Below are 27,999 nucleotides of genomic sequence, written 5' to 3'. Positions count from 1 at the left end.
TCATTTCCTGATAAATTTTTAAAATTAATTCAGAAAATATTTTTTAATCGGCAAATGATGTTTACTGGGATTCTCTATGACTTAAACTTTGTAGTATTCCCATACACAACGTCTGAAAATATCATAGTTTTTAACAAAACTTTATAAATTCACCTTGGATAAATGTTCAATGCTTTGATAATTTTCTTTTTCACAATAGAGGATATTATCATATAATATTCTAGGATATATATTCTAGTTGCTTGCAGAAATGGTATAAACTACAAAACCAAAGTTAAAATAAATTTGTATTAATTAATAATTTAGCATTAAACAAAGTTTTATTAAAAATAAAACAAGCTAATTTTTTATTTAAAAATTAAAAATATACAAAAATACAGCACAATATTCAAATTCGTTTTGTAATAATACATTTTTAACTTACATATGCGTTTTTTAAACACTTATTAAATACATTTTATATATTCACTCAAAAAAATATTATTTCTTCTTTATTTAACAATAAATAATAACCTGAGTTTAATTATTTATTAAATATTTTAAGCATTTTGATAAAAAAAAATATCTTTGTTTATTATTAAATTGAATTGCAAATACTAAGTATAAAAACCGGGCAGAATTGAAATAACGTATTATAAAATATTTTATAATCACATTTTCATATTCATGTAGTATATGTATGAAAGTTACATAAAATAGTAAAAAAAATAATAAAATAAAATAAATAAATGTCTGTTGTTTTAATTAACATTTTTACAGCATTCCGGGACGATCACTTTCAATGTTAGCAGATTTTTCAAAGAACATGGCATCCTGTAAAAAAGTTTAAAGAAAAATTAATATAAACACTTACAGCTGAATACAAATTAAATAATGTAATAAAAGTAAACATAAGGCAGGCGCGGATCCAGTTCAACCAGGAAATTCAAATTTCTTTAACATTTTTAATTTTTTCTTTTTTTCACACACCTGGATCCGCGCCAGGCATAAGGATACAAGCTGAATCTAGTATTATATTTAAATCATTTTAGCAATACTCAAAACTGGAGGTAGAAATTTATTTGAAATGTCAACGTACTCACTACAAATGAACTATTTTATGTTTAATTTTTCTTTGCTGTAAAAACACCTTATGTAATCGCTGCGCCAGGGGTAAATATATAACAAGATAAACAATTATTTTCAATTTAATTAGTACTCAATTTCCAATTGTCTATTTCTAATTTTATTTCAGAAATTTTTAGTTACATTTCAGAACTTACTAATTCAATTTCATAATACAAAGTTCTAAAATACAATTGGAAATGGCGTAGTCATAATTTAACTTTAACATATTTTTAATTCCAAATTTCATTGTTTACAAAAAGTACCACAACCATAGGGTAACATAGAGACGAGACGTAATTGTCAAAAACCTAAGTCTGTTGTCAAAAACCTATATCTTGCAACAACAGAATACATGCTATTCAATGTATTTTGTTTTTGTATCAAACATATGATTTGTTGTATTTTTATTTGACAAATCGGAGTGTCTCGTCTCTATGTGTAATTCTCTATGACCATAACTTTAATTCGTAAACAATAGTAGTATATTATGTTAAAGAATATAATTTTATCGAAAATGTTTTTTAAAAGCCGTCTTTCGATAATCTGATTCACATAATTATGCGAATCCGTCAAAAGTATTATTTTAAGAAAATGTATTCCAAAAACAAAAAGGTTTCAGTCAAGTGATAGAGAATCAAAATTAAACAAAAAAACATAAACAGACAGTCAGCCATAAACATAGATAAATACTGGGGTATTCGAATTATTAGATTTTTCTCTTATTCGAATAAAATGAATATGAGATTTTAACTTGTTCGAATAATTCGATCACACGTTTAAAATTAATCGAATTATTCGAATAATTTAATTTTTTTAAAAAAAGTAAAGAATGAAGTTTTGATGTCGGTTTTTTAATATTTTATTGTTAAAGGAAAACAAAAAATAACGTTAAAGTTAACAATTCAAGTATTGATAATTTTAAAAAACATTCGAAAACAAAGTCCATCATTAAATTTTCAACAGAAATATTCTGATCAGATTAACTCCCGAACAATCTACAAAACAATTGACTAGCAAACCCATTAGCTTCCGTTTTGGAGCTATGCCTTAAAAAATTTGAGCTAGTTGGACATGATCCTGAATTCAAATACAATATAAACGTATTAAGAACTTTTTTATGTCGTTCATTAATTCGGGTTTTAAATTGAGTAACTAATTCTTTAGTAAATTAATTATTCACTATTTCTAAATTATTTATAACAATTTGTATTATACATCAAGCACTATTAACGTTGCCGAATTTTTGCTGGTCTTGGAGAATTACACAATAAAGGCAATCTGTCCAAAGTTTGATATCATTGTCATTGAACGTGGCGAATTTGAAGTCAGGCAGTGCATGATTGATGCATTTACAAATACGCAAAAAAAAACGATGGTTAAAATCATGTATAAGACGAACTCCATGTTATTTTGCAATATTTGTGTTTATCATTCGATTTATTAAATATTTTGCAACACTTACGTACGCGATTAATAACATCACTTATATAGACATATTTTAAGATCATGGCCTTCATCTATTTCAATGTAATCATTATAAATGTCATCCTCAATATCACTTTCGAAGACCGTTTAAAATCACATTCTCCCTCACATTCAACTCCACTTTAATCTAAGTTAATATTTTGATTATTAATTGCGATTCTTCTAATATTTAGCCAGCTAAATAACATATATTTTATTCCGTAACTTTTCATTGGTTCAAGTCCTAAGTTAAAAAATTATGAAAGATTTGTTTATAGAATTGTAACTTCTTGCAGTAATATTTATATATTTATAGAAGGAGCTATCGGAACACTCATCTACAGTGATCGAAAGTCCCTTTGTCTTTAGTTATTTGTCAAATTTCAGAAACAATACAATTTTTGTGAGTCATTATTACTTATTTAAATTTGAAATAATGAAAAATTTTAAGCAATTTAATAAATATAAATATATATGAACATTTATTCGTTTTATTCGATTATTCTACATAAAATTGTTCGAATTATTCGTTATTAGAAAATGACCATTTTTAAATTGTTCGAATAATTATTCGTAAGAAAATATTCGATTAATCGAACGATCATTAGTCGAATGAATACCCTAATAAATACACATAGATCGTAAACTCTCCTGTCAAAGGCATAACTCAGTGGTCAAATATCTAAGTGGTGAAAATGTATTTGTAAAAAAATTATTGAAAACCACACTCGTACATTCGTGATTATTTTTTGAGTATTTTTTTTTTGTTAGAGTTTTTTTTCTAGTTTCTTAATTCAATTTTCGAAATCAAATTAAATTCTCTTCATTATTTTAAGAATTTATACATTATAGAATCTAACTCTGATTGAAGAGAAAAACTATTTTAATTTAATTTGGATTAGATGTGAATTAATGAAAAATTAATAATTTAAAGGTTAAATGAATTCGATTATGAATTAGTTCAACAATGAATAAATTCTATAAAATAAATAAATCCCTTTAAATTAAGATAAAGAATTAGGTTTTAAGTAATAGTTTTATGGAATGAATTGCTGATAATTTGTTATTGAATAATTAATTTGAAGTTCTGGTATATTTCAAGAAGCATCTAGATAGTAATGCAGCGTATATAAATTGGACGTGAGAACATCAACGTCCATCAACGCAATCAGGTTTATTTAAAGGAAATAAACCACCGTTTTTAAAAGGTAAAAACCTAACAATATGAAATGTTTTTGCTTTCTTATAGATTCCGAAGATAAAAAATTGTTTCAGTATTTTAAACGAAACATTAGACTATAAAATTATAATTTGTGTTTAAATGTAGAATTAGTATTATACTCACAATAAGGAATGTTGCACCTAAAAGCACAGCTTTCATACGCACATCCAAGTCTAAGGGAAAAGTAATGCCAAAGAAATCGGCATCAGTAAAAATTTCACGTGCTAAACCAGACCATTGTTTAGAAATTTTGCCAATATTTTCACCAGTCAGAGAAACGATCTAGATTGATTTAAAAAAATACACAAACAAATTAAATTATTTCACAAGAAAAAAATCACAATAACTTACATTAAATTCGACATCACCACACATTGAAAATGTACAAATAGGACCCTCAATGCGTAAAACTGTATCACCAATATGATTTTTAATTCTAAATGCTGGTGCACAGAGACTCCATTCTTGTTCGATTGTACCGATAACATTACCGGGTGGTGCCGAAACCTCCATTGATTGTAAACAGCATGGAAACAAACAACTGGAACAGGCCAATGGCCGATGTACATGTATAACTTCGTTGCGGAAATTATCAAAAATTTTCATATCGAATGGTCGAGCTGGACCACACATGTTACGTGTGCAACAGTCGGTGTCTTCCACCGCATAGTAGACCTTTTGACCGAGCGCATTTTTAATGGAGAATTTATTGTTGGTCTCGAAACCGGTAAATGCCTCTAATAATTCGACTTTTTGTTTAACTAAAAGCTGATCTATACTAGTAAGGTATTCCAAACCTCGTGGACAATTCGGTATGCCGGGAGGTATACTCATCCAGTCGCCTGTAAAAAAACCCAAAAAAAAATTAATGACAATGATAAAACATTTAGGTACCATTTTGTGAGCATAATAAAAGAGCAATTTAGAGAGACAAATTTGTGTGGGTGACATTAGAATACAACTCAATTGTAAACAAATTTAGGTTCATACGACAATGTCAAATATTTGTCCACTTAATTAAGATTTTGTTTAGATCATAGTAAACCTTAATGTGCCGTTTATTTGTGCTGGAAATTTATACATTTCACTTGTCACTGTGTATGTCTGTTTATTGACATGAGTGTGCACACGTAACCAATTATGCTTAATTGAGCAACAAAAGGGTAAATATTTCAAAGTCAAAAAATAAATAAATGTCAAAAATAAATTTTATGTAAATTACATTTATTTTACTAGTGTAAATTGATTAAAATTACAATCAAACTTATCCAGCAACAAGAATAATAAAAAGTTGTTAACGTGTCATATTTTAATCAAAAGCTTTTATCGAACTTGCAATGTTCTTTTGTTTACATGTTAGTTCAGGTAAATTTTTTTAAAGCTGATAAATTAATCAAAATAATTCAGTATTTTGTTCGAAAATTCGAAATTTGATTAAATTTAAAAAATAATCTCTAATCATTAGGATTCTAAGAATAACCATTCCATTTCAAAAATATCGCGATTTCAAAATTGAAAAATTTGTTAAAATTGTCTAAAATTGCATACATTGAAGCTACTCAAAGTCCAACATAATTTTTGATTCCATTTTAAAGGCAAAGATATTGTCCTTAAAATGGTTTGAAAAAAAATTGTTTAATTCCAAAAGATTAAAGGTCAATTTTCAGAGTATATATTTCAATGTAAAAAATATCAAAGATAGCGGTGTTAAAAATTCAAAAAAAAATTTTTTGAATTAATTTGATATATTTTACATTGAAATATATACTCTGAAATTTGACCTTTAACCTTTTGGAAGTAAACAATTTTATACACACCATTTCAAGGACAATATATTTGCCTTTAAAATGGAATCAAAAATTATGTTGGACTTTGGGTAGCTTCGAAGTTATGTGCAATTATGTGTATATAATTTTAGACAATTTTAACAAATTTTTCAATTTTCAAATCGCGATATTTTTACATCAGAATGAGTTTCCATTGAAAAAGTCACTGATATGAGAAACATATTCTATATATTATGTATGTGGTAAATTTCATTAAAATCGGAGATGGTAAATCCGACTGCTGTCCGCTTTTAAGATACATATGTTCTAAAAATTGAAAATACACTTAAAAAAGAAAATAAATTAACAATAAAAATAATAAAAAATTAAGTAACATAAAACTATTCTGTTTTATTGGAGTCCATAGAGTTCGATAATCACTTCGTTTAATTTTAAAATGATATATTTGATTTAAAGGATGTTATATTGAAGAGAATCTAAAAAAGTGACATTATTATCTTTGTTTTCAATTCCCCTAAAAAGGGAATTAGGAAAATATTGTCATATGATTTATTAACAAAAATATTTTAAACTCATGAAATGTTATAAATACAAACGAATATTAATCTAATCGCTCACACAAGATAAAGTTTATATTTCCAACACTTTGTTAGAAAAATGATTATATCTGTATAATTTTTAGATTAATTTTTAAAAGTTTAATTGTTTAAATAGTTATTTGATTCGAACCAAGGACGTCGTCACATGTTGATAATACAATTTAGCCTACGGGAAATAAACATCATAATTGTGATGAATATCGATTTCGACAATTTAATTTCGTTTTGTTTATTATTGTTATATAGATAATTTACTATTCTATTTTACTTTGATTTTTTAACATTTTATAGCAATATTTTGGGTTGAGTTGCTTGACATCCCTCATTGGTATTGATTTTTTTTAGAATACGACAAAGAACTTAGATTTGAATCACACCTTTGGCTATTTCCATCACAACCCCGAACTTTCGAACTAATTTTGTAGAAACACAACTCAAATACTTTTTTTTATTATATATTTATAAGCCACTTAATTATTGAGTTAAGTTATTTAACAAAATAATTGTTATTGTTTACAATTTCTTATAGATAAACATTATTTGCTTTCAGATGCATTTATTTAATTAGCATTGTTTAATAGTTGTAAAAAGGGACCACAAAAATTTACCTTTGATCTTCATCGCTGAGAAAATATTTGTAACCCTTCTTTTTCGCCGACTTATTTAAACGCAACGAATGTCGAAACTTTTTCGCCAATGGTTTGTTGCTTTCGCGACAAACTAGATTTTTAAATAATTTAGTTTGTTTCCGAAAATGTTCATATTTTTCATACAAAGTATGCCAAACGATACGCAAAACCTTTGATCCATTATTGTTTTCACTATTATTTGTTTGATATTTATCGTTATCATCATTCGGGTGATGCGAAATATCACTGCTATTGTGGGCGTTTGTTGTTAATTCCAAAGTTGATTTAAAACTTACTATCGGATCACTAATTACAGTCATAATTAATTTAAATGTGCTTTAATTGTTCTTTACTTCAAATTATTTTAATATTTCAACTACTACCGCTGTCGTATTCAAGTAACGTTCACTGTGTGACTGTTAATAATTTTTTGAATTCTGTTTATAACTCGCAGCAGTGGAAAAACATATCTATCTTAGCTAGTATTTTATTGTTTAATTTAAAGAACAAGTGATAAGACGACTATATTACCGCCATCGTAAAATGTAGGAAATATATAAAGGCATCAAGATTTATACATTCTGGCCTGTATATTAATGTACAGTACATATATACGCATTTATGGATGAATATGTTTATCTAGGAAAACAGATTTAATGAGTACATAAGTATGTGTATGAGACTAAATAAATAGAAATTGTAATAAATCCAGGTATATTTTAATTTAAAAATTCGAATGTTTAAACACAATGAAAATAGTAAATTTGTTTTGATTTTACAAAATCTAATCTTCGTCATTATAGCCACAATGGTATTAGTGAGGTTTATAGAGTGATTTTTTTGGTTTTTAATCAATATCCAGTTTGAATACTATATCAACTATCCAGCAAAACTCAATATGGAAATTGGAAAAAAATTAAAAATTGCGGATACAATTTTGATAAAAGTATAGATGATTTTTTAAGCAAAGTCCAAAGTTTAGTAATTTACTAAAATCGTTCATATCAAAGACATTTTTTACTCCTAAAAATCCCTTTCAGTTCAACTACTAGTGTTTCCAAAAGTACAGATTTTCGCAGTATTGTCCCGCTGTTAGTCACTAAAAAGTTTTCACATCTAATAATTAGTAGGCATCAAGCTATTAAAGAACAGTTAATTTTGAACCTATTAACACTGTCCAACAGCATTTTTGGAACAGACTAGCGACCCTATAATTCAGAAATGGCATGTTGAGTAGATCATTTTTGTAGAATAAACTTATAGTCCAGCTGGTCTGATTTTTTTTTTACAGTGGGTCAAAGTTTTAATTTTTTGATCGAAGGTAGCATTATACTAACTGAAAAAAAATGTTGTAAGTTAATATCTGAGAGAATTCTTATTGTCAGAGTTATATTGTAGAATTTTATGGGGGATCATTTTTGTGGAAGATCTTAACCCCCTATCTCCTCTCTTTAGGGATCAAGTTGTAAATACGCTTAATTAGCAAAATTACACTCCATATCGGGTGTCACATTTTTTAAAAATATCTCCAAAAATCCAAGTATGATCCGAATGAGTTGAAATTTAAAATGTAAATAGTCCATAAGGAGATCTACAAAATATATGTTAATATATGTACGTTATCTCTTTTAGTTCAAGAGATATTTAGGTTTATTTATTTATTTTTTTTAATTCTGCTCGATTTTTTTTTTTAGATATGGCGGGCCTTCGAAGGTTCGAAATTTTTTTTAAAATATTATCTATATTTGCTATAAAATTTCGAAAACAATAAAAATAACATGCTAACAGTAATCTCATCCCTATAAAAAGTTACAAGCATCCAAAGTTGGAACATGAAAAAATGGCCATATTTTTTATGTTTTTCCCCAAAAACTTTGACCCACTGTAAAAAAAATTCATACCAGCTGGACCATAAGTTTATTCTACAAAAATGATCTACTCAACATGCCCATTCAGAATTATAGGGTCGCTATTCTGTTCCAATCAAAAAGTCTCAATTTGTTGGACAGTGTAATTATTAAATTGGAAAAATACTGCATTATTTTGAAAATATATGCATGTATAAGATGAATTCACCAAAACAAATAAATGGAACTCATATGTACTAATATTTGGAAAATTTAATGTTTGAAATACAATTGGAAATTTCTGAAATTCAAAGTCTAATGATGTGAAAGTTGGGAACCCTGCCTTCAAGTAACAACATGTTTACATAAATCAGCTGTTTAATGTAGCCATCGACAGCCGGAATCTTTTGAAAAATTCATTATCCTGCATGTCTGCCAGGTAGTTAGGCCTGGCATGATAAACTCTTTCAGCATTCACTTGAATCTATTTAATTTCAAACACATAAAAACTATTAACAGCAGTCAGCTGATTGAATTTATCTGTACGATAAATAAATAATTGGTAGATGAGGTCGCGTTAGCTTTGCGACACAATAGAAGCAATTGAGACATTGAGAAAACCCAATTTCTTTAATCTGCAGTTTTTCGTTGGGAAAAAATATAATTACCTAATGAGAAAACGGCCCTAAGTATTTTATTTGATATCCATATTGTCTTATACATTACAATCGAGGTTTTTTGCTTATATCTCCCGATTTTAAATAGCTGTTACCTATGCTTACAGGAATTTGTCAATATAGAATTATAGCTACAAATTCATTTGAAATTATTGTTACTTTATGTCAAATTTTAATTGTACATATATGTAAGTACGCATTTAATGCTAGTAAAAACCAATAATTTCAGGTTTAATAGAAAGATGTTTATCTAAATTAAAACAACAAAAACTATGATATTTAAAATTTCTTGACTTCATTAAAAAATTCATGTTTGTAATGAAAAAGTTTAGCAAAAAAATCATTTTCAATTCATACAGTTTATGGAAACATTTATTTCACCTATGAACTTTTTTCTGTGCATACATATGTATTCATTAAAATGTATTATAAATCAAGAAATTCCACACTTGTATTTGTACTTCTTCTGGTCTAGAAATTTTAGGTCATTGATTATTTCACAGCAAAAACAACATAGTTATCTGTTTCATGAAATGAAAAACATATTAAATAAACAATTGTAAACATGTCTGAAAGAAGATGCATGAAAACAGAAAAGAACTGCATTCAAAGTTTATTGACTCAGAATCCCATCTATAAAACAACAACAACAAACATGAACGCAAAATGAAGAACATTAAAATAATTATCAGTTAATTACCGTCGTATGCTTAAACGATCGCGTTCTTAATTAAACACAATAATGCATTGTACCCTCTTCCAAAGATGTGATAATATATTAAGGGGTACAAAAACCTTAATTTCTTACAAGTGTTATTGATCATGATTAAGTGCAAGTTAAATATTTATTATAGAAAAACAGAAAAATATTTCTACAAACGGTTTTTCATGCATACATATGTTCGAGTATTTAAGCAGAGATAGTGGACGATCTATCGATCAAAATATTAATTTTAAAGATAAATTATAAAATAAAAGTAGATAGTATAACTTACCGGGTGGTCCCATAGGTTGACCTGGTGGCATAGGCTGACCTGGTTGAGTTACAATAGGAGCTTGTGGTGCACCATATCCTGGTTGAAAACCTCCATTATACTGCTGAGGTGGCCCTCCACCGTATTGCATTTGTTGTGGTGGTGCAACATATGCAGGTGGTCCAGCATATTGCGGCTGGGCTCCTCCACCAAATGGTACTTCACCGTATGGCATTTGAGGTACTGGTGCGTAACCTTGTGGCTGTTGTCCGGCAACAAATCCCTTTTTTACATAAAATAAGCAAACGTTTTTTTAAATTAATAAGTCTGTATGTAAATTTAAACAACGTTTTAAAATCCAATTTTGTATGGAAATTTTGCTTTAAAACATTGGCGGTATTCACAATGTAGAGTACTTGGGCTGGTAATGTAGTAAAAGAGCACAATATCAAAAAACTAAAAACAAAATACATTAGAAATTGAAATGTTTGTCAATAAATAGCTTTTCTGTTTTTTTTACTAGGCCATTGTGAATAACGCTATTGTTTAAATTTTTATGAATATGGGGGTAAGTACATATTTAGAATATTGAGAATACTAAAAATTAATCATTCGCAATGCTTATATTTTAAATATAAGCATTAGGGTGGTTTTAAAAAATCGATGTCGGATTGTTTTTGGGGGCACCCCCCTAAAATGTTTAATTTTGTTAGATTTTAAGATTGCCAAAGTTTGAGCACGATTGAAAGATATTAACACATGCCACTGGGGCCTAAAAGTTTTGAAAATCTCGATTTTTTTGGCAGTTTGGCGACTTGTTTTTGATGCTCGACCTTTGTAAGTAATTGGTTGTAATCTGTGATGAGCTTGACTCTTCGCTATTCTGTAGAATATAAAATATAAATAGTATAGCCTTTAATTTGAAAATTAACGGTATACCATAGCAAACATATTTAAATGAAATGGGATTCCAAAGTACAAGCATTTGTCCATAATAAGCAATAATAATACAAATAACGCATATTCGCATTTTTTTAACCTATGAGATAAAACCACCCTAATAAGCACGATACAAATAAATGATGCCAAATTTTTGTTCGAGATTCGATTTGAAATATTTTTATATATGGGGGATTTCATGTCAAGTGAACCAACTTTTGAAATCGATGTCTTCCGATCGGGATGAAATTTGCACCAAGGTTAGCTCTATTGGATAGTAACTCAGACACAATTTTTCAACAACATCGGTCGAGAACTCTCTGAGTTATAGGGGGTAAAATTTTGACAATTTGGTCAAACAGGGGTTTTTTCTTATCCATGTAACTTATTACCTATTGTTCTTAGCAAAATGTGTTCCAAATAGTATAGATAGCTATTTCTTCGATCTTTCGAAAAAAAATATTTAAAAAAAAAATAAAAAATTTTTAATATTTTTTTTCCGAAATCAAAAACTTTTTTGACTTTTTTTTAAAATACGCTATTTTTTTTATTTTTTTTTTTTTTTTTTAAAATAAAGTTTAGATATTTTCCTTGAACACCTACTTGGTCGCTTAGTGGGATGCGAGTGGGATATCTATCAAAATAAATATTTTGTAACTCAAAACATAAAATTTTTGACTTTTTTTGCAAAATCAAAAACTTTGTTGACTTTTTTTTTTCAAAATGGACCCTTTTTTAATCTTTTTTTTTAGGTCAAACAAAAGCTTAGATATTATCCTTGAAGACCCTTTTGGTCGCTTAGTGGGATGCGAGTGGGATATCTATCAAAATAAATATTTTTTAACTCAAGACTTACAATTTTTGACTTTTTTTTTTGCAAATACGATTTTTTTTCCAAATGGGCCCTTTTTTTAAATTTTTTTTTGTAGTCAAAAGAAAGCTTAGGTCCATTCCTTTAAGATATTTTTAGTCCCTTAGTGGGATGCGAGTAGGATATCTATCAAAATAAATATTTTGTAACGCAAGACATACAATTTTTTAATTTTTTTTTGCAAAATCAAAATTTTTTTCCAATATGGGCCCTTTTTTAATTTTTTTTTTTGCTCAAAAGAAAGCCTAGGTCCATTCCTTTAAGATATTTTTAGTCCCTTAGTGGGATGCGAGTGGGATATCTATCAAAATAAATGTTTTAACACAAAAATTGTATGTCTTGAGTTACAAAACATTTATTTTGATATATATCCCACTCGCATCCCACTAAGCGATCAAAACCATCTTAAAGGAATAGGCCTAAGCTTTCTTTATAGCAAAAAAAAAAAAATTACAAAAAGGGCCCATTTTAAAAAAAAGTCAAAAAAGTTTTTGATTTTGCCAAAAAATCAAAAATTGTATATCTTGAGTTACAAAATATTTATTTTGATAGATATCCCACTCGTATCCCACTAAGGGACCTAAAATATCTTAAAGGAATGGACCTAAGCTTTCTTTTGACTAAAAAAAAATTTTTAAAAAAGGGCCCATTTTGAAAAAAAATTCGAATTTGCAAAAAAAAAGTCAATAATTGAATGTCTTGAGTTACAACATTTTTATTTTAATAGATATCCTACTCACATCTTCCTAAGTGACAAAATAGGTCTTAAAGGAAAAGACCTAAGCTTTCTTTTGAGCAAAAAAAATTTTTAAAAAAAAGTCCCATATTGGAAAAAAATTTCGATTTTGCAAAAAAAAATTAAAAAATTGTATGTCTTGCGTTACAAAATATTTATTTTGATAGATATCCCACTCGCATCCCACTAAGGGACTAAAAATATCTTAAAGGAATGGACCTAGGCTTTCTTTTGAGCAAAAAAAAAAAATTAAAAAAGGGCCCATATTGGAAAAAAATTTTGATTTTGCAAAAAAAAATTAAAAAATTGTATGTCTTGCGTTACAAAATATTTATTTTGATAGATATCCTACTCGCATCCCACTAAGGGACTAAAAATATCTTAAAGGAATGGACCTAAGCTTTCTTTTGACTACAAAAAAAATTTTAAAAAAAGGGCCCATTTGGAAAAAAAATCGTATTTGCAAAAAAAAAAGTCAAAAATTGTAAGTCTTGAGTTAAAAAATATTTATTTTGATAGATATCCCACTCGCATCCCACTAAGCGACCAAAAGGGTCTTCAAGGATAATATCTAAGCTTTTGTTTGACCTAAAAAAAAAGATTAAAAAAGGGTCCATTTTGAAAAAAAAAAGTCAACAAAGTTTTTGATTTTGCAAAAAAAGTCAAAAATTTTATGTTTTGAGTTACAAAATATTTATTTTGATAGATATCCCACTCGCATCCCACTAAGCGACCAAGTAGGTGTTCAAGGAAAATATCTAAACTTTATTTTAAAAAAAAAAAAAAAAATAAAAAAAATAGCGTATTTTAAAAAAAAGTCAAAAAAGTTTTTGATTTCGGAAAAAAAATATTAAAAATTTTTTATTTTTTTTTTTAAATATTTTTTTTCGAAAGATCGAAGAAATAGCTATCTATACTATTTGGAACACATTTTGCTAAGAACAATAGGTAATAAGTTACATGGATAAGAAAAAACCCCTGTTTGACCAAATTGTCAAAATTTTACCCCCTATAACTCAGAGAGTTCTCGATCTGAGTTACTATCCAATAGAGCTAACCTTGGTGCAAATTTCATCCCGATCGGAAGACATCGATTTCAAAAGTTGGTTCACTTGACATGAAATCCCCCATATGTATATGAAATCTACTAGACGAGATCTACAAATTCAAAACTTAAACTTATCATCGTTTTTATCGTACCTTGGAAAGGTAATATTTAAACAAAAATTAAATCAGCCGATTTTTTAATATGTACCTACTAAAAAAACCTTAAAAATAAGGTCAAAAGTAAAAAAATTTAAATTTGGGCGCATCGAAAATGATTTTTTTGATATGTTGTAATGGAACTTTTTTAATTATGCCAAAAGCTATCGAAAAATCGATATCGACAAATTTTTGTCCCTACAAATCGGCCCACCCTAATGTGTATTCAGAGTCCAGACAACTTCAGCGCAAAGTACAAAAGTTGGCTTGTTTTTAACTTTGAAATAGTATGTAAAGTACTAAACGGACTGATTAAGTTGCATTTGTTTCGACATTGCGTTGTGTCAGTTGCAGTTGAAGCAAACGTATTATGTGTTTGGCCGTTAATATTTTTTTTTTTTTTTTTTTTATTTAATACAATTTATTAACCAAGCCCATTGGGCCAAATATGGCTTACAAACTACTCACTAACAAATGCTACTACATAAATTTGCAATCGCTTAAAATAATTTAGATATTAAACACTAAACTAGATAATAAATTAAACATGAAAATTAAAAAAAAATAATAATAATAAATTAAATAAGATATGATATAAATTACGTTCAAAATAGGAATATTTATAATATTAGTTATCTTCAATTTCATGATCATTAAGATATAAATATTCTACAAGCTTGTTTTTAAAGTTATTATCTGATAAATTAAATCTTCTTAAGGATTTGGGTAGAATGTTCCAAATCCGTGTAGTTCGAACTTGATATGATCTCTCATAAATTGAACTGTTAATTCGAGGATAAATTATTTGTGGATTCCTTAAAGATTTCGAAAATTCAAAAAATCTTACCAAGTACTCAGGGGTATCCGCAACAATAATCTTATAAAACTGCAAAAGTAGTCTAATCTCTATAAATCTACTAAATTTACACCCCAAAAAGTTAATTACATAATCAGAAACATGTGATCTAATTCTAAGATTATAAACAAATCGTATAATTCTATTGAATAGAAGATTATACCTACGCATCAAAACACCACAAAACCCAGTAAAAACTTCAGCACAATACAACATGTTAGACATCAATAATGCATGAGCAACATTCTTTCTAACATATAAAGGTAAGTAAAGATTCAAAGAATATAATCTCCGAAGTTTATAATTTATTCTGTTACATAACCAATCAACATGTTTTTCAAAACTAAGATGACAATCAATATACACACCAAGACATTTGATACACTCCACAAACTCAATACCTACATTGTCAATCATAATAGACAGATTAACATCTATCCTAGGTGACTTAAAAATCATCGCCTTGGTTTTATCAGGATTAACACAAAGTCCACAATTTGACATCCAGTCAGAAATGTAAGATAATACAGTATTAATAACACATTCTAGGACATCCATAAACTGATATTCCCCAGGAAATAATAACTGAATATCATCAGCAAAAACAAACAACTGACAAGAAAATCCCTCAACAACAAGCATAAGATCATTCATATACAATAAAAATAACAACGGACCAATCACAGAACCTTGCGGTACACCACTTGTGACCAAGGAGTTTATAGAACGATGCTCACCACATTGAACAAACTGACTTCTATTTGAAAGGTAGGAAAATATTAACCTACAAGCAGCAAAAGAGAATTTAAAAAATTCACAGAGTTTCCGTATTAACATTGAATGACTAACACGATCAAACGCCTTAGACAAATCAAGCGATACTAAGACAGCCAAATCATTCCTATCAACAATCTTTCTAATAGAATCTGTTAGACCTAATAAAAGTGAAGTGGTATTATAACCACTACGAAATCCAGTTTGATAAGGATTTATCAATTTATTGGCATCTAAATATTCTAACATTTGTGCCTTCATAACATGTTCAACTATTTTAGATAGAACAGGAACTAGAGATATAGGTCTAAAATCACATTCACTTCCACTCTTCCGAATAGGTTGAACCTTAGCGACCTTCCAATCCATAGGAAATTCAGAATAAGTCAAAATATTATTCACAAGATACAAAAAATGCTCCTGGATGAAGGGAAAAATAATCTTAAAAAACTTCAAGGGCAAACCATCCGGACCAGACGCATTTGATTTTATTCTAAAAAAAGCCAAGTTCAATTCATTCATATCAATACCATGAAATGAAAACCTGCTATCAACAAAATCGATATTAGAATTAAATGGATCAACCGTATCCACTATCCTATGACTCAAAAATGTCCTATTCAATTGGTCAGCATCCAACTCATCAACAGGTGCTTCAGTATCTAAACCTCCATTTAACCTAATTAGATTCCATATACCTTTAGTATCAAGGTTCTTAAACCGTTCATAATGTGCATTTCTTTTCACATTCCGAACAACTGTCTTTGCCTTATTCCTAGTTCTACAGTATATTTTCCAATTCTCTCTTGAGGGCATAAGCAAATAAGCTTTAAATGCCAAGTCTCTAAGTGAAAGATGATATTTAATATCCGGGGCATTAAACCAGTCCTCTCTAGGAGTATAAACTTTTCGCCTTATAATAGGAACAAGATAGTGCAAATATTCTACACATTCTAATAAATTACTGAGTTGGCCATTAACATCAGTATTCCTGTACAATTCAGAGAAATCAAACTGAAGAACCTGACGATGTAACATCCCAAGATCAACACCATTATAGTCCTTGAACTCAATATATTCAGGGTGAGATGAAGTAAAACCAGATACACTAAGAAAGATAAATGCATGGTGTGAAATAACAGGACACTGCATTTGATTAGACAACAAAATAGACATTGAACTACTAACAAAAAAAAAATCCAACAATGAAGTACAATTTCTTGAAACATCAAAGTGAGTAGGTAAATTATTGTGAACACAGCAAAGATCCAATCTCCTACAAAAAGAGTGAACTAAGTAGGAATTTGATATATTAAATAGATTCATATTATAATCCCCCATAATAACAACATTAGTGTATTTAATGAGCAAATCACTCAATCTTTCCTCCATAACCCTTATATTATTATTTTTACTATCAGGAAGATAAACTACTCCAACCAAATATATCACTCCCCCAATTTTTATCTCAACAAAAATAGCCTCAAATACTCCATAATCCCTCGATCTGTAAACTACATTACCCCTGTATTTATTAGAAACAAATAAACCTACTCCGCCACCTCTTACACGCCCTATTCTATCACTCCTATAAAATTTATATCCAGGAATCACAATTGCCTGAGACGAAATATAAGACTTAAGCCATGTTTCGCTCACGCCAATAACATCCAAAAAACAATCATGTAGAATATGCCTTATTTCATCCAACTTTGTTGAAGAAGCTGTTATTTTAAAACTTTGGCAGTTAAAATGACCAAAGTTTATTCCATTAACTAAATTTCCTAAATTTGAACGCAAATAAGAGTTGTCATGGACAACTGAACCTAAATTTAAATTAACATTCATATTGATAATAATAAAATAAAGATAGATATAAATAGATTAAATAAATTATAAATACTAAAGTCTGAAGTCTGAATCAATTTGATCTGAATATCAGTAAACAATTGAATAAAATTTTAATTTTAACCAGAAAATTAAACATATTCATAATAAATTTTCTATTCTTTCAATAGTTTGTAAAAAAAATTTCAATACGAAATTTGTTTACAACACATTGACAATTCAAAAATTGAATATGAATAAGGTCATAACTAAAAAAAATTTGCAATATAAATAATATTTAATAAATTTAATAATATTAAATAAATTAAATAATATTTAATACATTAAATAATATTTAATACATTAAATATTATTTAATAAATTAAATAATATTTAATAAATTAAATAATATTTAATAAATTAAATAATATTTAATAAATTAAATAATATTCAATAAACTAAATAATATTTAATAATTATTAAATATTAAATAAGACTACTTAATTAATAAATTTAAAATATAATAAATTAAATTAATTAATAGTTGCAGTAAATCACGAACTAGACAAAGTTACTCCATTAACAGTGGCACCATCCTTCAAGTCAGCACATTCATTTAAGTTAAATAGTTTTTCTAAGCCATTTAATAAGGTAAGTTGTACTTTAGGCACGTCACCATTTATAAGCTTAAATTTTTTAATTTTATTTTCCTCCCACATCTTCCGCGATATGTATATTAATTTTGATGATGATTCATTTAAATGATCAAATAGTTTAATGGGACTTGCAACTCTACCACCAATAACATCTTTAAGTATTATTGGATTAGATTTAGAGAAGTTAGACATAATACAGTCTCTAGTATACACAGAGTTAAATTTGACCAAAACTGAATTGCCACCATTTATATAACAGCAGTGTTGAATATCAATTGGCCAGAGTTCAACATTACAAATTGCTGCAATACGGGCAATGGGATATCGAAGGTCTTTTATTCCCTTTGGTAAACCATGTATTACGATATTAGATCTGTTTAATCTTCTTTGAAGTATATCGTTTTGTTTTTCAAGGTCAAAAATTTTATCATTTAATGATTTGTCTACTCCATGAACAATCTGAACACAGCTTTTCACTTCTTCTTCTAGCTGGCTAATTTTATCTGAGTATTCCGAACGCACAGCATTTAGTATATCATCAACTTTGTTTTGAAACACTTGTATCCCATTCTGAAGTTGTTTTTCAAGCTCCATTTTATAAGAATCTTGTTGCTTCTCCAACGAAGATGATAGTTCTACGAAACATTTACGCAATTCATCACATATGTCATTCGTGTCAATAGTAGGACTAGTAGACTTATTTAATTTAGCAGTTTGTGAAATTTGGGTATTTGTTGATGTTTTATTAACATTATTACAACTTAAACAAGTATATTTAAACATTTTGTGGTTGTATAAAAATGAATGTTGTTCTTTTGTTATTTTGAGACAGGTGCTATGATAAAAATTTCCACATATACAACATCCAAGACTATTTTGGTTGTCTTTAACATTTTTGTTGCATTTTGGACATAAATAGACGTCATTTATAGCCGGCATTTTGTAGCATCAAATATATGTACTTATTTGTTGATGTAATATTTATTGTTTGTTTGTATGTATATATAATTCTCAGCTAGGAAGTAAATGACACTATTTCATATACTTTCTATGTTTTATTGAGTGTGAATTTGTTAAATTTTATTAACAGAAGTATTGATATTATTATTTTAACTTTAACTACACATTTATTAATTATTTTTAGTTAAATTAGAATAATTTTCTGGGAACACAAAATAAACACATTTATCTTGACATAGCAGAGTTGCCAGACTTTCATTTCCGTTATACATACATTCATATGTACATTTTTCAATGTTTGAATTTTTCATTAACATGTATCAGTTATTGCACTCAATTCTACATCCCTGTTAACACTACGTTTCTGCTGTTAAAACAGATGTTTGCATACACTTTTACGCAACTCTGTCACTGAACACCAGTACATAAAATATGGCAATATTATAAATTGTTTTCTACTTTTTTCACGACCATTGAGAAAATATGAAGCAAAAGTGAAGAAATAATTTACTAAATAAATTAGTGTATATAAATGAAATTAAAAAAAGTGAACTCACAAATAATTTAATTGTATGCATCTTTAATACAAACAAAAAATGGAAATGGAGACTTTGGCCGATGTAGTATTTTTGGTAGAAGGCTCTGCAGCCAATGGTGCATATATCAATGAACTGAAAACTAATTACATTGTTCCAACTTTGGAACACTTCAGCCAGGGACCTTTAGAAGACCGCGAATATTTAATATCGGAACGTTATTCTACACAATATTGTGTAGTACTCTATCGTACCACTGCGAATTTACTTGAGCCAATGTGCACTACATTCGGTCCATATGCATCGCCTCAAAAAGTAATGGATCTTTTTGATCGTCTGCCTTTGACTGGCGGTGGCATGGAATCATGTGCAAATTTGGCAGAAGGTTTAGCTACAGCTCATATATGTTTTGATGACATGAAAGAGCATCGGACACGTTATAATAAGGATGGAAATTTATCGACTCAAAAACATTGCATATTGATGTGTAATAGTTCGCCATATTCAATGCCGGTTATGGAATGTTGGAAATATACAGGAAAAACAGGTAATTATAATTTGATCATTTTATATTCATGAGTTTTTATCAATCTTATTACCAGATTTTAAGATAGTATCAATTGATTTTGTAAAAATACACATTAAAAATAAATTAATTTCAGTGGAACAATTAGCTGGACTTTTTCACGAACGTAAAATAAATCTTTCTATTATTGCACCACGTAAAATACCGGTATTATTTAAAATTTTTATGAAGGCTGACGGAGATCAGCCTTTAACGGCAAAGAAATATGCCAAAAATATTAGACACTTGGTGTTGCTAAAGGGCTACCATCTCAAAGAAAGGCCACAAAGTCCAAATAGTGCAGCAGCTAACATGGGGAACCAGGCAAATCAAGTGGTTGGTGGTCCAAATCAACAACAACAACAGCAGCAACAACAACAACAACAAAAGAATGCTCAACAGCAGCAGCAGCAAAATACTGGTTTGCCAATGGATAATACGCATGGTACACCTCAACAGCAACAGCTTCAACAACAGCAACAGGTAGCTCAAATGGGTGGCATGAATCCAAATCAGCAACCAGGAAATCCACTTAATCAGCAACTACTGCAACAGCAGCAACAACAACAGCAGCAACAGCAACAGTTTGGTGGACAAAATCCAATGCAAAATCCTAATTTCCAAGGTCAAGGCAACCGCTGGGTTTTCAATCCCAATCAACAACAGCCTCAAGCACGGCCACAATTTTTGCCCAATGCACCCGGCGGACCTATGGTCCCAATGGGGGGGCCAGTCAATCAAGGCGGCATGCCTGTACAAAATTCGGCTTTAATATCACAACTTAGCGCTCCACCCAATCAAAATGTTAATCCGATGATGCAGCAACAACAGATACGCATGCAAATGTTGAATCAACAACAGCAAATGCAACAACTTCAACAGCAGCAGCAGCAACAACAACAGCAAAATGTCATGAACCCAAACATGTCAGGACCTGGAGGACCGAATCCTCAGCAGCAGCAAGTTCCAGTTTCTGCCAACAATCAGCCCAATACTTCGATGGCCAACCAACAAAATCCTGGCCCATCTTCAGATCAAGCCGTTATGCGTGATAAAATTTGGTCGGGTGCCTTAGAGTGGGTAGAGAAAAGTAAGCCTGACCAACAGAAAATACCCCGTACTCTACAATGTACTGTAACCGCCAACATCAAAGATGGAGAGCCTGAAATAAAGGCAATCAACTGGCCATCCAAACTACTCATGCAGCTAATGCCTAAACATTTGGTCGGCAATATAGGCGGTCAATTTCTCAAAGACTCTAAAATGGTGGTGTTTAAACCGCAACCATGTGAGGCCCTAGATGCCCTGGCCAAAAATATGACAACTATATTTGCCGGCTGTGTGCACTTTACGACGCCACCCAATATGCCTGCATGTGATATTAAGGTTTTGATTCTCCTATATACAGCTGAAAAGAATGCGTTCCTTGGATTTATACCCAACAATCAATCGATGTTTGTGGAACGTTTACGCAAAGTCATTCAGCAGAAACAATCGATGGGTATGCAACAAACGGCTGGAGGTGGACCTAATAGCATGCAACAACAACAACAGCAGCAGCAACAACAACAGCAGCAGCAGCAACAAGGTCAACAACAATTACAAAATCCAATGGCTGGTCAAATCTCCAGTAACATGAATCCTCAACAACAGCAGCAGCAGCAACAAGATCCAAGCCAACAACAACAACAGCATTTCAACCAATACAATCCACAGCAACAGATGAATATGCAAATGGCTGGTGGTCCAATGAATCAACAAATGATGGGCGGACCACCCATGTCCGGTGGCCCCGATCAGATGGTAGGCAATAATCCTATGCAACAACAACAAATGACAATGATGCAGCACCAACGTATGCCCATGATGTCTGGAGGTAATCCCAATAATCCCCAGCAACAACAAATGCCTCCTCAACAAATGCAACAACGCATGGTCCGACCCATGATGAATAACAATCCCGGTCTAAGACATTTACTTCAGCAACAATCCACACCCGGTCAACAATTTCGCCCGCAAATGGGTGGCGTTGGCGTTGGCGGTGGACCGGGTGGTGTGCCAATGGGTGGCGGCGGTATGCCCAATCCTAATCAAATGACCGGTGGTCCAGGAGGCCCTGGTGGTGGTCCAAATCGTCCATTCGACGATAACTTTGAATATATGTAAACATTTTTGAAATATCAATGTTTGTTTTCCATTTCATAATGCCTCACATCGTATTATCTTTAAGTATCTCTACACATTTTGAAACTTTAATAAAGTTTAAAACTCAATTAACCACTAAATATTTGTATACCTATTTTTCTATATTGTACGTTTTCTCTACAAAATGGATCATTTTTGGGATTGTCCGCATTTATTACTTCAATGTAAACACACATGCAATGTACACTTAAGGTAAAATGGCTTTTGCTTTAAAATTTAATTTTATAGTTTTTCAAAAAATAAAAATAAAGTTTTGGAAAAAATAATAGGGAAGACCAAACATTTCTATATTTTCTTATTAGTCCTTAATTTATTAAAAACATCAATTTAAAGCGCTTTAATGTGTTTTACTAGGACATTAACATAGACAATATGGATATCTTACGATATCGTATATAACGCCATAGAAAATCGGGGCAACAACAAAATATATGAATTTTTTGGTTGTATCAGTCAACATACTTGTTTAATATTTAATGTATGTTTTTAAATTCTTAAGCTATATGCTTTTCAGACTTCCTTTTGAATTCGGTTATGTTGTGTCATAATACTTTAAAAAAACTATTTAAAACTCTGGATTTTAGTTATTTCATTTCATTTTTCGATAACACATGTCAACAAATAAAAAAACAAATTTTGCTGCCGAGATACCGTTAGGGGTTTTGTATTAGATGTGAATTTAAATTCAAAAAGTTTAGGAAACCTTAAAAACATACTTAATGAGAAACACGTATTTCATTTACTTTAAGGTTCTGAATAAGTCGTGGGTTCCAAACATTGTGTGTAATGTTTGTAGTAAACATTAAAGACAATGGGAAAGCGGTAAACGTAGTTATTTGATGTTTGGTCTACCTATGGTTTGGACAGAACCGAAAAACCTCATTGATGACTGCAGTTTTTGTGTTGTTAAATTACATGGCATGAATAAAAGGAAAATGATTTACCGTCTGCTAAAAGGCTTCTACTGTACTTAGACGATTCAAGAGATAATATAATTTTGCTTACATTTACACATCAAATTGGAAATTATGAAGCAGTATGTGAAGGCATTAAATAAAACTGGTCCATGTTTAGCCTTTCTTTCAAGGCTAATTTCATACATTCAATGAAGGATTTAGAAGCAGCGGGTTGGAAATCTTTTGTTGCCGTTGTGATAATTTTCATTGAAAATCAGAAGGTTGAAAATTACGAGGAATTAGTTATAAACCTTTTAATTAGTTTTAAAGATGTAATATGATCAGAAAAGTACACCATCTGCACAATCATTTACACAAGTTTCCTGAAAATCTTGGATCATACAGAAGGAAATAAACCTATTATTAATAAGATATAGATAAAGCTTTTCCAAGACAAATTCTGTGGCTCTGAATTAATTTACTCTAAATAGAAAATTTATAGTTTTTTGATTTGAAGCTCAATTCAATTTGAAAATGTTTAGACAAAGTAATTTCATGCAGTTTTCCAACACATGAAATTACTTACGTTTTTTTGAAACGTAAACGACCATAACTCAGCCATTTTCCAACCGATTTTCAAAAAAAAAAACACTTTTATTTGAAATGTAAATCATGTATATTTTTTAAAACCATATTTTTGGTGTAGCGTAGTAAATACATACACCCTAATTATTATAAATAATATTTGTTATTCCGAAAAGTAAAGATAAAAAATTACGTCATTTGTTTAAAAATAAATAAAAATAATCACACAAATACGTATGTACATTAATATTAATTTATATGCATGCAGTGGCGACAACTTATATAGCCTTTTTTGCTGCATACAAAATACAATGAATTTAATTATTGTTAAATATCAAATCGATTTTTTTTTTTAATTATTTGGGAATTTATAATTTTGCTCTTCTGCTGTCAATAAATTTAATATCTCATGTACTTTGAAATGTTTGTATTGCCTTAAGATGAATTCTTAAAATAGTCAAGTCTAGTCAAGGCTTAAAGCTTGCAATGGCTTAAGGCCGATTTAATAATTATTTTGCAAAAGTATTCATTTTTTAAACTCTTGGTTCTAAGATCGTTTAAACTTATGCAACGCAATACATAACAAGCAGATCTTCGAATTAATTAATTTGAGCACAATTCACCAACATTTTAATGCGTAATTAATTCCAAAATCTAATTATTTAGCTTCACTCAATACAATTCATTCATCACTTAATTAATTCATAACAGAATTCAGTTAACTTTTGAATGATTGATGGAATTAAAATATTTTTGTTTATAATTCAATTTGTTATTAATAAATTTGCAAAATTAATTTGAAAAAAATTGTCTAAAGTCTATTTGTAATAGATTTGATTTGAAGAAAATTTGAAACATTCAACATATTTTATTAAGCTATTTTGTAAGGGATTTGAACTAAAGAAAGATTAACTGATTCAGTGATTAACAATAAGGATTGTCTACCAATTAGAATGGTTACGTTAATTGCAGTTATTTCGGTAACGGTATTTTAATGATAAAAAAATTAAATTTAAAATAATTAGACAAAGGTTGTATTTTATTTTTTAAATTTTGTAGATTTCATTAAACTCAATTTTAATAATATAAATTATTTACAGAATATCGGTAACGATATTTACAGGTAACGGTATAGTATTATAGTATTAGGTAAATGTATTTTAATGGAAACGGTAATTGCAGTTATATCGGTAACGGTTGCTTAGTGGTAACGGTAGCCAACCTTATTAAAGAATTAATTATATAAGGAAATAATACGTGATTAATGGTTTAATAGAGTTGTTAAGAAGACATATTTGATTTATGCATATGACTGACATAGTTTAGGCTTAATATCAAAAACTATTAATGTAAGTAAGCTAACAAGTTAAAATATGTTGAACAAATTGCATGCAAATCTAAACAGATTGTGTTTGATTTCTTATCCACAAAAAGAGCTATTTAAGTTTTCACCACTGTTTGTACATACTTTCATATAGTACACTAATAACCCGGCTTGAGTCGGTTTCAATACATTTGTTTTTCAATACATTTGTATTGATTTTCATTTAATTGGTTCCGAGATTCATAATTTTAGCTGAAAAAATAGATTTTTCGATACAAACAATTTCATATTAACGACGCAAATCGAAGTACAAACGACGCAACTTCGAAGACATGCGGCGCAAACTAAAACCAAAAACGACGCCATGCGACGGAAAGTGAAACATAATCGGCGCAACTTCGAAAGCACAGACATTTTTAAAAGACGCAACTTCGAAACGACGCAAACCGGGGTATTGGTGTACATGTGAATACGTAAAAATCGCATTCCTGAGTTAGATTTAAATAATTTGACAGTGCATTACATACTGACATAGTTTAGGCTTAATATCAAAAACTATTAATGTAAGTAAGCTAACAAGTTAAAATATGTTGAACAAATTGCATGCAAATCTAAACAGATTGTGTTTGATTTCTTATCCACAAAAAGAGCTATTTAAGTTTTCACCACTGTTTGTACATACTTTCATATAGTACACTAATAACCCGGCTTGAGTCGGTTTCAATACATTTGTTTTTCAATACATTTGTATTGATTTTCATTTAATTGGTTCCGAGATTCATAATTTTAGCTGAAAAAATAGATTTTTCGATACAAACAATTTCATATTAACGACGCAAATCGAAGTACAAACGACGCAACTTCGAAGACATGCGGCGCAAACTAAAACCAAAAACGACGCCATGCGACGGAAAGTGAAACATAATCGGCGCAACTTCGAAAGCACAGACATTTTTAAAAGACGCAACTTCGAAACGACGCAAACCGGGGTATTGGTGTACATGTGAATACGTAAAAATCGCATTCCTGAGTTAGATTTAAATAATTTGACAGTAAATGAAAAAAACGTATATTTTGTTAGTAATATGTACTAAACTTGTTTGAGGACATTTGCGTTTTTATTCTGCAAAAAGAAACGTTCCAATATGGATTTTTTTTTAAATTTGGTGACGATATTGTGCATTCTCCTATAAACAATTGAAAGAAATCTCATAGGAAGAAAACATAATTTCAATTTCACAAAAATATCTCTCCCATTAACTGAATGAAAAGCAAAAATTCATCGAAATACTTTTTAAATTTCGTTCTCGAGTGTTTTCGATGGTGATATCACATTCAAATGCTTTGTTAATAAGGGAATACAAAAGTATTTCAGCAAATATGTATGTACATGTATAATATAAATATTTTGTTGAAAACAATCAAAGAACATTTAAGGGGCGTTGTGCAAAACATAGTTCATATGTAGAAATATGAATGTATGTTTTCGAACACATTAAAAATGTGTGCATAAGTACTCACGTAATTGCCTGGTGGCGGTGCTCCTGGATTATAATTTCCTGGAGCTGGAGGTGCATTTGGCGCATAACCCGGAGGGACGTAGCCACCTTGATTTAAATTACTCATTGGCATTGACATTTTTCGTTAAAAGTTCAAACGTCTAGACAGGTTCTTTAATGTCGCCCTAATAAATTGCCAAATTATCTGTAACAAAATGGAATAATCTATTTAAAAACGTCAATATTATAATAATATATCATTTTCACTTGCATGCTCTCATTCAGAATTGAAAATGCACAAACAAATAAGTGAAAAACTACGTCATTGATTGCGCTGTTATTATTATTATTGTTATTCACCCAATGTCCATACATAAATATTCATTTGTCTGTACAAAACAATGGGGGAAAGTAGACAGGCAATTCTTGATGTCATCATTACTTACATTAATTATTTTTAATGATCCGCACACGTTAAGTATTTTTGAGTATTAATTTAATGTTTTAATTTATGCCTTTTAAGGAAATTATTATTTTTGTTTTAGATCCACTAATGTAAAAAATTTTATTTTGTGTTGACGCAACTGTTAAATGTTAACATTTCACAATCTGTAGTTAACATTGGAATAATAATGAAAGAGTTTTGAATCAGCTGACTGCGTTAAAACTAGTGCTGCCATGTTGTAAGTTTTTTAAGACTGCCGGTTATAACGGATATTTGTCCACGTAATTTATTTTCAAATATAAAAAGATGTAAATAAAACCAAAATGTACTAGGTAATCAGCAGTGAATCAAATTATCTTTCAATAACTTTACTTTAGAAAAAAGGAAAAATATAACGCAACAATAATATTATCTACCAATGGTTCATACTCATGTGGAAACATCTAGTATGCTGTTATTGAACAAACAATTAGCAGCCCTTATATCCTCTGCCTCAAAAAAGGAAAAAGAGACTTTAATTTGTATCGATATTTAAAAAGCATCCAAATCCCTCGTTTGTGAAAATACAAAATTTGTTCTAAATAACTGAATGCTTCTGGCCGAAACTTCCAAAAATATTGACTAAATATCAATCCAAATTTTCAATTATATTTTAATAATATTGTATAATATAATAAGTATTGTCCACACAAAAAGTTTATTTTTTTTGAAAATTGTCACAAAAAGCATCCTAAATACAAATTTGGTGGACTTCCTTCTGTTGATATCGGAAAACTGGCAGTCATAGACAATAACTAGATAGGTAACTGAGAGCCA

The 27,999-nt window shown here is 29.5% G+C and overlaps 2 protein-coding genes across 3 annotated transcripts; one reads left to right on the top strand and one right to left on the bottom strand.

The window, feature by feature from the left end:
• Positions 1-284: 284 nt before the first annotated feature.
• On the bottom strand, positions 285-27,339 carry LOC135954121 (phospholipid scramblase 1-like). 2 transcript variants are annotated; one of them, XM_065504191.1, is made up of 6 exons: positions 27,185-27,339; positions 26,761-26,943; positions 10,328-10,589; positions 4,145-4,635; positions 3,917-4,075; positions 285-813 (listed from the first exon to the last, which is right to left on the bottom strand). In XM_065504191.1, the coding sequence occupies exons 2-6, from the start codon at positions 26,875-26,877 to the stop codon at positions 754-756; spliced, it is 1,089 nt and encodes a 362-aa protein (XP_065360263.1). In that variant the 5' UTR covers positions 26,878-26,943; positions 27,185-27,339; the 3' UTR covers positions 285-753. The 2 variants fall into 2 exon arrangements, with proteins under 2 accessions (XP_065360263.1, XP_065360264.1); XM_065504192.1 differs by lacking the exons at positions 10,328-10,589; positions 26,761-26,943; positions 27,185-27,339 and adding an exon at positions 6,788-6,944.
• Positions 19,636-22,514, top strand: MED25 (Mediator complex subunit 25). Its single transcript, XM_065503307.1, has 2 exons — positions 19,636-20,211; positions 20,327-22,514. Exons 1-2 carry the CDS (start codon positions 19,725-19,727, stop codon positions 22,393-22,395), a joined length of 2,556 nt encoding a protein of 851 aa, XP_065359379.1. The 5' UTR covers positions 19,636-19,724; the 3' UTR covers positions 22,396-22,514.
• Positions 27,340-27,999: the final 660 nt, after the last annotated feature.

The sequence above is a fragment of the Calliphora vicina genome, chromosome 3, assembly GCF_958450345.1.
Source record: "Calliphora vicina chromosome 3, idCalVici1.1, whole genome shotgun sequence".
NCBI lineage: Eukaryota > Metazoa > Arthropoda > Insecta > Diptera > Calliphoridae > Calliphora > Calliphora vicina.
Note: the sequence above shows the minus strand (reverse complement) of the source record. Positions and strands in the feature narration are given on the sequence as shown.